Here is a 12,723-nt window from a genome sequence, read left to right on the forward strand (position 1 = left end):
GAACTTGGATTCAGTCCTTCAAGCATTGAGGATCGGGCTCCTCTGATTGAGAGCAGGTGCTTAAAAACTTTCAAAAAACTACCTTCCTAACAGTTCCCTCTGTTCAGACTGGCTGGTGAATAGAATTTCAGTCACCCTCACCTGCAGCAGAACATGCAAGCAAACAGGCTTATGCAGGCTGGAAAAAGGTTTCCTCCTAAGCCAAAGAATTCCTTGGAATGCACATTTTTATTCTGTTTTCCCATACCTTCTCTCCACCAAAGCAGTAACTTCTTAGTCCACCACACCTGGAACTTGCCCTGTCTTAGCCAAACACTGAGTAGAACTGCAGGAAGACAGCTGAAGGCTGTCACAGTCTTACCATCTGTTTCCTAATGCCAGTAGCTCAGCAGCTTTCTGCGTTGATGGCATAAGGAAAGCTACTGGAGGGAAAAGGCCCCATGCTAATAGTACAAATGTACAGATGTGCAAAGAAAGATGGAACTGCCCCCAGAATCCCTTCTGTGCTTGTGCTGCCAAATGAAGCTTTAAATGGGTGGCATGTACCTAGCCTGTCAGCTCTGCAGGGGCTCATGATCTCATCATGGCATCATTTCACTGAGGGCTCTCAGCTCTCCTGACAGGATCCATGGAGACTCCTCTGATAACCACCTGAAATGGGTGAGCAAGGCAGAGACAAAAGGAGCTGGGCGGGGAAGATCTCTGAATTGTTTTAGAAGAGCTGGGAAGAGGGGAGACAAACAGAAGGGAAGCTTGCCTGCAGGCCTGTGGATGGCTACTTTGGTTGTAACCCACTGCGTCGCAGCCACCAATAAGGGATTTTCCCTTGCCTTGTCTCTCACTCGCCCGTAGATCATCTGGCAGGTCCTGATTTCCTTCATCAGGGCATCAGAACACTTCACTGCCCTCTTCCCTTTTTGTTTTCAGCACAGGGTTTCCTAGCACCACTGGGGGTTGAAATCCTTTCTCTAACAGCTTTTTAAAGCAGGCAGAAGTTATAAAAGAACATATAAATGTACACAGCACTCCCGTGCCCTGCCTGACTCCTGCAGTGATCCTTAGCGTGGCTGTTCGGGACTTTGATGCTGGTTTTTCATCCCTTTACAGAAGGAGTTCATTCAGTTCTGCAAAACGTTGTATAGCATGTTTCATGAAGATCCAGAGGAGAACGATTTGTATCAAGCCATTGCCACTGTGACCACACTGTTACTTCAGATTGGAGAGGTAGGACAGAGGAGCCTCAGCCTGGGGAGCGGCTCAGACGAGTTCAGCGAGGACTTGCAGCCCGAGGCCTCTGCTTCAGAGCAGGATGCTGTTTTTACTGACACTGTGAAGAGCCCTCACAAAGACTCTCAACCTTCACCTGTGACTGAAGGGGACTGGACTGTCTCTTTTGAACATATTTTAGCATCCCTCTTGACTGAACAATCATTAGTTAACTTCTTTGAAAAACCCTTAGAACTGAAACCAAAGCTTGAGAATGCAAAGCTAAACCAATACAGTCTCAGAACAAATGGAATGAGCTGCCAGTCACGGAGTGAACATGCAAAACCAAACATGCAGTAGCAGCAAATATATCAAAAATGAAATGCACTGAAATTATGCCAAAGGACATACTGTAAAAGGCTTGCTGTTGGCAGTGGACTTCTGGGATCCAATTTGTTGGTCTGTGGTTTTCAGTTTAAGAGCTTTAAAAGCTAAAAGGGTGTGTAGGTTTGTTTTGTGCCATTGATTTATTATGTTCTTGTTCTGAATGTAAAAGGAAACATCTGTCTACAGTGTGAAGAACTGAAGCCCTCTTCTGCATTGGGAGAGCAGAGGCTGGCTCCAGTTCTTTCTTTTTTTTAAGCAGGGGACAACACTCCTCATCCGCTGTCCAGTTTGTTTCGGTTGCCTTTTTTTGCACTAATACTGAAAACTGTTTCAATGCTGGTAATTGAAACTATGTTAATATATTTGATTGTATTCCAATTTTTATGTCTTGCTGAAATGTTAAGTGTACATGGACTGTGCTTCTGATGTTGGTCTGTGAAAACATGCACTTTTCAATAAACCCTTTTTGTACAAAAGTGGCATTGACAGTATTTACTGGTTTAGGGAAGCTAAGTGCCTTTAGTCCCTGCAGCTTTAAACAAATCCCCTGGGGTAGCATGATCACAGTTATTTCACTAATCAAAACCCTGTTTCTGTGTTGTACACAGAGCTGCTTTGGGAGAAGCCTACTGAGTCTGCCTAAGAGGCCAGTGGGGCACATCATTCACATGAGATTACATACATGAAATACTGATCTAGCAGTTTTGGTTGAGTTTTTCTTACCTTGTTTTTAAACAAACTGAACTTGAAATACCTGTGTAAAGGCTCTTTAATACCCAGAACAAAACAAACCCAGCACAACTCTGCCACCCACAAAGAACATTTGAATCTCCTCCTTATTCCATTCCCATGTAAGAGAAGTCTAGTGTATCTTTAAGAAAATTACACCTTTGTGTTCAAACTCAAAGAAAGCAAGATATTTTAAAGACTGGTACCTGTTCAACTCAGTGCTTCACGGTTGAGAGCTTGAAAAGACTGGACAATAAAAAAAACAACTGAAGAATATATTTTATATTTTTATTGTAATGGAAATCCATTTAATTTTCATCCACATTGACTGTCTGTAGACCTGCAAAACAAGACCACCACCTGTCATGTATATTGAAGTCTTCCCAAGAAAGTACACCTACATTTTCAAGGGTAGTCTGCTGACCTACTTCTGGAAGAGCAAACTCTATAGACAACTATTTCTGCAAAGGCTAAAACAAAAACTTAGTTGCATTTACAGAATTGATTTTTATCAGATGACAAGCAGAGAAGGCTTAACCTGCCTGAGCTTTTAACAGCAGAGGATGGGCTTAGGGACTTCCCTAGTGACCATGGCCTGTGTTTTTCAATCTCTCAAAATGTACATGATCATTTCACTCCTTTTTGATGTGGATCAGGGAGCCCTGTTCCCTACAGCAAAGCCAGGTTAAGCCCGTGGTTTGACTCCTGCAGCGTGCTTTTCATCTGAATTTTGCACTGCAGGAGGAGCTGTCCTGCTTTGCTTCTTGTTCAGACACATGGCATGGGAGATGCCTGGACACCTTCCTTACCTTTGAATGTTGTGACTGGTACGTAGGTAACCAGGGTGTACAGCTTGTTGGGTGAATCCTCGTCCTCGTTGCGCTTTCTGGACAAACGCACACGGATACGGTAAGGAACATTCCTGAAATGAAGATGGCAGATTAATTTGCAGTCAAGTGTGTACTGAAAGCCATGAATTCATAGCAGAATTCTTTCTCAGCAGCATACCAAGAGCAAAATCTTGTACCATAAGAGACTGTATTGTTTGCCTTAGAGGAGTTTTTGTTTGTTTTCCTTGGTTTTATTTAAGTTTAGCAGGTAAGATTTAACTGAGGAAATACACCTTGAAGATGATCAAGTGAACATGAACCAGCAAGCAGCTGTTCATAACAAGCATTTCTTCCTACAATATAAAATAGTAAGGAAGAACCCCAACAATCTACCCTGAAAGCCCAAGGCTTCTGTAAAAACTCAGAGTAATGCCTATCTTTATGCCAGAAGCTGTGGAAATTCTAGTGAGCATCATGCCTGAACCAAGATCTTACTTAAGGGCACAAAATGATCATCATTTCTTCCTCACAAATACCATGGAATTGTTAACTAAATTGTTTAATAATTTTATTTGTAATAGGCAAATCACAGCTTAGTTTCCTTGCCTAGTAATGCCCAAAATACGCTGCTGAGGGGAGGCACAGAATTTTTTCTCTACACAATTTTCCACATAACCTGCCACCCTGAACTCAAGATTTTAGGAGACTCCTGCTCAGAGTACTATGTGAAGGAACCTGCTTCTCCTCCCTGCTGCAAGAACAGCCTTTTAAAAAACATTACATCAGGTGGACATAGCACTTAGACACAGCAACTGGCTTTGCTTTGTTCCGTTCCTGTCAAAATCAAAATGCATTTTTCACTAATTTATGTAGATTACTGACTACCATACCAGCCAACATGGTGATTTTAGCCTCTGCAGATCCTTCCAGAGGAAGATACCTTACTTTGCATACATCATGTATTCTAACTAGTAAAAACTGCAGATTCACACTGGAAAGACTGATGTGGTGACATCTTGCTCCACAGACTGCACCTGCACCAGTCAATACGAGGCAGCCTTGGTTAGCAGCCTCACTGCAAAGCCCTGGGGTTACGTGTGCTGTCTCCTGGTTCCACTGTCACTCCCCATGAACTGGGCAGTTTAACAGGGAGGACACAGAACCCCTGGCAGTAATACCCAGTCTCATCCTCCCACTCTGCTATTCAAGGAATGGTTGGCCACAGGATGCCAGGCAAAGCACTCTATGGATGTCATAGACCAGACTTAGGGATCTAACTCCCAGAAGACATGGTTTAAACCCATGTGCATGTCTCAGAGCATCAATCCCAACCAGTTAACCTTTTATTACAGTTTAAAAGGTCCCACTCCCCACAGGAGTTCTGCTGGACCATCTTAAAACATATCATATCAGCTGCCTTGGTAGCAGTGATTTAACACAAGTAGTTTTTTAACACAAGGTCCCCAAACTACTTATTTGTACTGTCAAGAAAAGATTAATGGTCCTGTTGAAAATACACCTCCTTTTGTGCAGCATTTGTTCAGCATGCTTCAAAACCTAATCCTGTTTAGACACACTGCACAATCCCACTCAGCCTGGGACTGTAGCTATCACTGCAAAGTCAGGTTTATAAAAACTATCTGCTGCAACAGGGATCGAGGTACTACAGTATTACCATACCCCAATCCTTTCTCTTCCCTGCCCTCAACCCCCAAACCTGCCCTCCCTCTTTCCCTTGCTTTATTTTTATTAAAAGTAGAAGGAAATTTTTTCAATCTCAGAGTTTACCAAAGCTTTGTTATAAATATGCCAGGACAGCTGACCAGAACACAGAGGTGACAGATTAGGTTGGTGTGTACACCACAAGAGGAAGGCACTTGCAAAGAAAATGCAAATACTGCAAGAAATTTACAATTTTTTCCTAATCCTTCATGTTGTTTTTTTCCTCAGCCGGTAAAGAAAATTGCAAAACCCACCTTATTCCCTTTGCCCAGACTGCCTTGTTGAGTCTGGTATCAATGCGGACGTCAGGAGTACCCATCTCCTTCATGGCAAACTTCCGGATTTCCTTGAGGGCGCGAGGTGCTCGCTTCTTGAAGCCTCTGGACAAACACAAGAGCCACTTCTTTAACTTCAGGACACTGTCAGCACTAGACACTTGTTCCATGTGTTCTCCCAACAGAAAACCCCCCAAAGCACTGTGCTGAACAGCAAACAGCTGCACCAGCCTGAGCAGACCTTCACCCTGGCAGGCAGATGCTAACTTTAATAGAAACCACTTAGGGAGAATAATTTCAGTAAAATTTTGCAACCACAAAAATCTCCTGGATCTTAAGCCTTCATTTTAATGTCAACACTTTTGAGTATCTCAGTAACACTGAAGAGCTCAGAGGTGTCACAGACACTCTGAATAAAACCCCTATGAGCAAAGCAGTGCAACAACAGTATCATAAACATAACCATGACAGAACTGTATCAGTATTGAAATAAGCAGCAGAAGAACAAAACTGATGTTATTCTGAATATCAGCTTTTGCCAAACAGTACCTGATAGTTACCTTCTTTTACACTATCAGGACTGCACCAACACCACCACCAGAACTGTTTTTCTCCCCCAGTACAGCCTGTTCCATGCCCATTATGGGCAGGTCCTGCAGGACTGGGCATCCACAGCAGAACTAAGAGCTGCAGCATGAGTGTTCTGCCATGTTTATTAAACCCACACTGTGACAGGGGCTGTGCCAGTAGTGCCTGAGGTCCCACAGTGGGTTATATCCAGTTATATTATGTGCACACTGCTGTTGATACTTTGAGCTAGAAATGGGAAGTGGGTACTTGATCACAAGTGAGACAAGCATTAAATAAAAAGCATTTAACTCCAGCATATCATGCCCAAAAAGAAAGGTGGACAGCACATCACCAGCATTAAAACAGAATGAAGTGCCAACCAACAGGCGAGGCCAGAACATTGTATTGCCAGAGCACCACTGCCTCCCATTCCCAGCCACGGTTCTGCAATGCTCCACTGCCTCATTTCTCTCCTATTCCATGTCAGCCACTGCACCAATTGTTTGGATTTGGATGGTGCCTTCCCTGTGCATGCAGGCACACACGGAATGCAAGGGCACTGCAGCTTCCTCTGAAGCACTTCTCCACTACAGCTTCACGAGCTTCAGCATCTGATCAAAAAGCTACTCTTACCTACACACAACAAACATCCTTTAACACAAATCATATCCCAGTTTACACCTCACACAATTCTTTGATAAGCATGAAACTAATAATTTGACTACAGCAGTATTTAATTTCTGGAACTTTCTCAGTGGGCTGAAGTTTAAGGATTTGCTTGGGAAAGAATGACAGAAGTAAACTGATCTAACCTTAGCTTAAGTCCCAGAACACTCACACTCACAGAAACAGGCTTATTCCTGAAAGCCACAAGCCAAGCCTGGGGTTGCACACGTCTGTACCTCGGGACACAACAGAGGCACAAGGGACCACAAACACAACACTCTATAGAAAGTCCTTCTCTGCTCTTTAAACCTACCGAACCTACTTCCAAACGCCACTTCACAGAAGGCAAATTTCGCTGATAAGAAGAACTTACATGCCATGGATCCGCTTGTGAATGTTGATGGTGTATTCCCGAGTTACTACTTCGTTGATGGCAGAGCGCCCCTTCTTCTTCTCGCCGCCTTTCTTTGCGGGAGCCATCTCAGCGACGCTGAAAGGCACCGCGCACACATCAGACGCACATCTCGCACCTTCCCCGTCCCCAGCCCACCGCAAACCGCACAACTCCCTCATGCAGAAACTCAAACCCAAGCTCCATTAACCCCCGGGGCCGCACCGGTCGCAGGCTTCACGCAGCAACTTCCCAGCACCACAGACGCTTTACTTCCATCTCCCCGAGAAGAGCAGGAAGCACATCCGAGACTCTCGGACCACCTCGCACTAATATCCTGGACAGCCCCAAGCCCCCTCCCTCTGCAAGGCGACCCAGGAGCGCAGCTCAGCCCGTCCCGGGATGCACATGAGGGGCCAGACCGGCTCCTTCCCGGGGCAACAGCACGGGCCGTATCCCCGTCCCATGAGTCCCGCAGGCCTCCCGGGCCAGGGGCGGGCAGGAGAGAGGCGCCATTCCCGCCGAACGCGGACGCGCCGGGACATCCCAGCCGGTGCCCCCCTTGCCGGGCCGCCCCCCCGTGCCGGGCCGAGCTGCATTGGCGCCGCGCCGCGGGCTCTGCGGGACGGATGGAGGCGGATTCGGCGGGAGCGGCCCCGGCCCACACTCACCCTGCCCGGGCACCGGCCGGAAAGGAACGCGCGGGGCACGCCGGGAAAGAGGAGCTCTTCCGGGATCGGGCCGGGAAGCGACTGCGCCGGCGGCGGGAGGGGCTGGCCCGGGGGGCGGTGCCTGGGTGTGCCCGGGCCGGGGCTGTTCTCTGGTGTCGGTGTCTGGGTGTCTGGGTGTGCCCGGGCCGGGGCTGCTCTCTGGGTGTGCCCAGGCCGGGGTGTTCTCTGGGTGTGCCCGTACCGGGGCTGTTCTCTGGTGTCAGTGTGTGCCCGTACCGGGACTGTTCTCTGGGTGTGCCCGTACCGGGGCTGTTCTCTTGGGCGGTGTCTGGGTGTGCTGGTACCGGGGCGTTCGGTGCCCACCCACCCGCTTCCTCTGTAGGATTTCTCCCTTTTCCTTGCAGTGGTGTGTGAGGAACCCAGCTTGGCACAGTGGTGCTTCCAGCAAGCACTTTGCCTCTTGCACATCTGGAGCTCTTGTTCCCGAGACAGAACCGAGGCATCCCGGCGTGGAGCAGTAGCCTGATGTAATCACCCTGCCTGCCCGGAAAACCGACCTGAGGGATTATGCTGGGACATGCTGGGTTTTGGCTATAATGAACTAGAACAGCCCAGCTCCGTCAGGAGGACTGGTGTCGCCTTGTGTGTGCAACAGAGAACAAGTACAATAATCCTAAACTGGAATGTGTGTATGGGGAAGAGCAGGAAAAAGTCTTGACGAAAATCTGCTCTTGTGAGCTGTCTGTATCCTTCCAAACAATGCATTAAACCAGCTCAGAAGATGGCAACCCCATGCTATTTACAGCATCTCCCTGTTAACAGCTTACAGCACCACTGGCTTTAGAAAGTTAAGTGTTTGCTCCAAGGCTGAGTTTGGTTTGGACATACCACTGGCAATTGGGAGAGATGTGGGTTTGTAATCCCCGAGAGTAGAGCAAATTCTTAAAGGAATTTTCCCTCCCTGTATTTCCTGTCATAGTGATTGAGATCTATCAGCTGCTGCTTCCACAGGTATTTCCTCTGAGGTGCTCATATTCCTTCATTACCTCTTCCTGAACTTTGTCCCCTCCTTTCCCAGGAGTGTCTGGGATTTATGAAGTCAGCCTCTAGCTTAGCCAACCTCTTGCTTAGGTTTGTCTACATTAATGGAAGGAGAGAAGTTCCTTCAGATACTGAGTGAAACTTTCACATCTAACTTTCTAATCTTCATCTGGTGGGGTCACTCTTGCTTCACTGAATACAAGAATTTAAAGGGATGAGCAGGCTAATTCACCCTGGTAACTAAAGTTAGCAGTAAAAACGCTTTCTTAGAGACACAGTATTTGATTCCCTCATCTTCTCTCAATGAGGGATGAAGGACTGAAATACACATGCACCCATCAGTGCTACCACCCAACCTTGCAGTTGAAGCACCAGGGTAATTCTGTCAATGAATTTTCTTTGGGACATTTTTAGCTTTTTCAGAACTCAGGGCAAATAAGCTTTTTTCCTTTCCATGAAAGCTTACTTTCACAATTTCCAGCTCCTAGCCCAGTTCTCTCTATTGTTCCTATATGGCATAGGAACCTGTGGGCCCTGCTGAATGTGATCCTTGGTGGCTGCAAGCTGCCCTGAGGGCCATCCCCTTTCAGTCTTACTGAGGAGAATGAAGACATTCCTGAGCTCAGTCACCCACCTCAGTCTGTGCTAGAGCTTCTCCCTGTCTGCAGAGGGAAAGCAAGCCTGTACCTTGGCTGCTCCATCCCGTAGTCAATTTGAATTTAACACGAAAAGAAGCCTACACAAGGATGCTAAAGTGGAAGCCAGACTGTCTACAGGGCAAGTATTCCAGAAGAGATGTGCCCCAAAACTCAGGACAGCAGTGTCTTAATACACTGAAGCTGGACATGGGTCAAAGCCCTGGCCTGTGCTGAATCAAACTGTTCTTTAAACCATCTGTTTTGTGCTAATATAAAACTCTTTGGTTGGAAGTACAAAGCTGCCTGAGGTCTTTAAAGGTGCTTAAAGTTTTAAAGGTGCTTAAAATGAGCTATCTTCACTTGCAGCTAACAAAACTTCCTGAGCTTTCATTCTCAGTGTCTATGCCATGACAAAAACTACAAGGGAAAATACTTGGTTTTTCTAACTGGGTGCCCGACACCATTCAAGTCTGTGGCTAAGATTAAAAGTCTAAAGTGAATCACATAGTTCAACAGTCACAGGAAAATGTGTGCAAGTCCTGCAATAAAGCCTTTTGGCTATTTTATTTTATTCTACAAATAAAGACAACTGTCCATCATTAAATGGAAAAAAAATAATAGTTTGAGTTGTATATAGCATGAAACAGTAGTTCCCTTCACAAAAACATTTCTAATTCATTAGTTTATTACAAAATACCCACTCACAAAAAAACACAAGCACAATCTTTATACTTGTGAAATGAGTTGATATTTCATATACAAAATAATTTCCACATAATTCCATATAATTTTATTTTATATAGAAATAGGTCATTATTACAACAGCTGTACAATACACTACTTTTTATTTAATAATTACATAAAATCTTTCTTAGAAACATATCAACGGAAAACATACAAAAAAAGCGAAAAGTGCATTTTCTTTTGTTTTTTTTCCTCCAAAGGAAAATTTAATCCTAAATGTTATAATGAAAGAGATATGTAATAGTCTGCAGCATCCCAAGTCAGAGGGCCAAAACACAGTGCATATTTCTCAGAGACTTGGAGTGGGTGAGTTTAGGTTGAAGAAGGATTCATGTTGTACTACCGGAGAATTGCATGATTGTGCTTACAATTTGAGTTCTCCTTTGCAATCACAATTCATGTAGGAAACAGTCCAGTGTGGGTTGTGGGTTTGTTTTTTTTTTTGGTTGTTTTGTTTTTAGTAATGAAGAACAGTTAGGGTAAGCTGCATAATACTTTTCAGATTCTATATCAAGGGTTATGAGCTGTAGACCATCTTCACCAATGGCTGGGCTTTTTCCTCCATTGGATGTGCTAATTTGGCCACAAGAATAAAGAAACAAACTTCTCTTTACAGAAAGTGCCTAGTTTTCTCATCTGTGCAGTTGTGCAAAATAATAACAATAATCATAATAAAAATAATCTCTTGTTCTCTCCTCGATAGACCTTTGACGCAGTGCTTTTCATACACAAAAGAAGAACTGAAACAGTGAAGGCCAAGTACCTCATGAGTCTGTTGACAGTCTTTTGCAATTGCCAGATGGCTTCCAGGGTGACAGGGCGGGCCTGACGGCCTCTTCCCGTGCTCCCAGAGGTGATGGAGGCTGCACAGGATAGTGCTCCTTGTGACTCTGCTCTGTCAGTACATCCTGTGCTCCCGACACAGCGCAAACGGAAGCCAGCGTGCCGGGAATGCGCTGTCCGTGGCAGTCTGCACTCTGGGCATACTTCTGTCACAGAGCTTGGAAAGAAATGCTTGTGCAAAAGCCAGAACAGTAAGTACAAAGTCATTCTCTTCTGCCCCATGTGCCCATTGGTTAAAGCTAATCGTGCATTGATTGTGCTGGTGGGACTCTATCGCAGTGGCTGTGGTAAATTTGATGATTCTGATAAACTATTCCTCCTTCTTGATGTTAGCTGCTGTTGCTGTTGTTGCTGCTGCTGTGTCTGATGATACCCCATATTTCCTTGCTGTGGCGAGTAAGATGGCAGGAGCAAAGAATCGGGTTGTTCATTGTGCAAAGAACTTGGTGTTTGCACCTACAGATAAAATAAAATTTATCGTGGGGTTTGATTCTTTCACGCGTTAATGTTCTTTGTCCTCAGCTTACAGGATGCTTAAAAATACAACTGGTTTGCTGGCTTCTATTTCTGGAGCTGTCTGGCATGAGATTAGCTTAACTAATGCTAGAAGGAGTGGACATAAATTGCAACAAAGAACATTGAAATGGTTTTCTCACAGTAATGCACTGCCTGGGATGTGCAGGTTATCCTGAAGAGCCTGTTTGGGAACCGTGTGGGTGAACATGTCAGAAATGACACGGATGGGTGGCAGAAATGAAACAGCATTTTCTAATGTGCCTCATGCTGTCCCTTCTAGCCCTTCCTTTTCCTGAGCTTACAGTTGGGTGTGACCTTGCAGTGTTGAAGCTGATGTGAATTTTGCAGATGCTTTATTGGAAACAGTATCTGCCAGACTTTTTTCATTAATTCTCAGGCTATGATAAGGATTTCATTTCAATAACAAGAATTTAATAATTTGAGGTTGGTTATACTCTTTGGGTGATGCCAGTGGATATGTGACCAGGTTTCAAAGACTCGGTTCAGCTCCTGTTGAACTAATACAGACACACCTCATTTCCTCCCTTTATTTTAGTATGTGTTGAATTAGGTCAAAAATAAATATTTTTACATATTCAAATCACCTGGTTCTTCCAGGCAACGTGCTCCACTTTATCTTCTTTGCCTTGTGGAGTTGAGAAAATATGTTAGTTTCCTGAAGGGATCCAGATATCTGATCCAGATCTATTTTATGTTGATGCTGGTAATTAAAAATCATCTTTTGACTTGTAAACTAAGCAAATTTTCTACTGAATAAAGAGAACAGAACAAATCCTAAGGCACTGATTTTTTCCAGCTGGAAATAAACTTTAAATATATCCAAGATAATCTGATTATGCTTTAAATGTACAGAATTAGTAATTTCCTTTTAAATATTCTGATTGTTCCCACTGCTCCCTTGCTGTACTAGTACCGGCCACCGTAGCAGTGTGTCACACGTCAGAATCTCTTAAATGGCCATTTCTGCCAGGATCAGGCTCCAGCAGAAACCTGGGCCCCATTTGCACAGCCCACTCACCTTGTTCCTCTGTGTGCACACTTTACACATCATCCTCTTTGCCCTACCTGCAGGTAGCGTTGCTGCTGATGCTGTTGGTGCTGGAGTTGCATAGGTGGCAAAGAGGATGGCTGGGAAGGAGGGGTAGTGGTGAACCCTTGGTTTAACACTGCTTGTCCCATCAGTACGATTGGAGAGCTGCTGCTGGAAGTCTGCACTTCCAAACTTTGAAACATTTGTTGGGTTTGAGAATACCTATGGAAGAAAGAAGCAAAACAATCAAGAACAAAGTGTTGGAAACAAAGGTCTTCTCTTAGAAGGGGGATATGGCAGTCCCTAGTCTTCCTAAATCATAGAATCACAGCATGCTGACCTTCTTAAAGACTGTCTAGTGCCAACCTGCCTCCATGGGCAGGGACATCTTCCACTAGATCAGGTTGCTCAGAGCCCCATCCACCAATCTGGCTTTGAACACT

General features: G+C 45.0%; 3 protein-coding genes across 5 annotated transcripts in view; 1 reads left to right on the top strand and 2 right to left on the bottom strand.

The window, feature by feature from the left end:
• The window catches only part of TBC1D8 (TBC1 domain family member 8), a 50,083-nt gene extending 47,565 nt beyond the window's left edge, over positions 1-2,518 (top strand). For 2 of the 3 annotated variants that reach the window (XM_058044410.1, XM_058044426.1), the window contains exon 20: positions 1,108-2,518. In XM_058044410.1, coding sequence (XP_057900393.1) covers positions 1,108-1,566 — 459 coding nt within the window. In that variant the 3' untranslated portion in view covers positions 1,567-2,518. The remainder of the gene's footprint in view (positions 1-1,107) is intronic. The other variant, XM_058044418.1, reaches the window with a different exon arrangement.
• Positions 2,519-2,596: 78 nt separating this feature from the next.
• On the bottom strand, positions 2,597-7,519 carry RPL31 (ribosomal protein L31). The gene is made up of 5 exons (XM_058044439.1): positions 7,448-7,519; positions 6,759-6,875; positions 5,129-5,254; positions 3,132-3,244; positions 2,597-2,662 (listed from the first exon to the last, which is right to left on the bottom strand). Exons 2-5 carry the CDS (start codon positions 6,863-6,865, stop codon positions 2,631-2,633), a joined length of 378 nt encoding a protein of 125 aa, XP_057900422.1. The 5' UTR covers positions 6,866-6,875; positions 7,448-7,519; the 3' UTR covers positions 2,597-2,630.
• A 2,152-nt stretch (positions 7,520-9,671) lies between these two features.
• Positions 9,672-12,723, bottom strand: part of NPAS2 (neuronal PAS domain protein 2) — a 104,487-nt gene continuing 101,435 nt past the window's right edge. The window contains exons 20-21 of the mRNA XM_058045151.1: positions 12,316-12,502; positions 9,672-11,169 (exon numbers count right to left, since the gene is read on the bottom strand). Of these exons, the coding sequence (XP_057901134.1) occupies positions 10,984-11,169; positions 12,316-12,502 (373 nt within the window). The 3' untranslated portion in view covers positions 9,672-10,983. The remainder of the gene's footprint in view (positions 11,170-12,315; positions 12,503-12,723) is intronic.

Source organism: Melospiza georgiana, chromosome 2, assembly GCF_028018845.1.
Source record: "Melospiza georgiana isolate bMelGeo1 chromosome 2, bMelGeo1.pri, whole genome shotgun sequence".
NCBI classification, from domain to species: domain Eukaryota; kingdom Metazoa; phylum Chordata; class Aves; order Passeriformes; family Passerellidae; genus Melospiza; species Melospiza georgiana.

Coding starts and splice junctions, on each gene's coding strand:
- RPL31 (XM_058044439.1), bottom strand. CDS start 6,865: ATGGCTCCCGCAAAGAAAGGCGGCGAGAAGAAGAAGGGGCGCTCTGCC. Junction 5,255..6,758: donor CACAAGCGGATCCATGGCAT/GTAAGTTCTTCT, acceptor GTGTTTGTCCAG/AGGCTTCAAGAAGCGAGCAC. Junction 3,245..5,128: donor GTCTGGGCAAAGGGAATAAG/GTGGGTTTTGCA, acceptor TCTTCATTTCAG/GAATGTTCCTTACCGTATCC.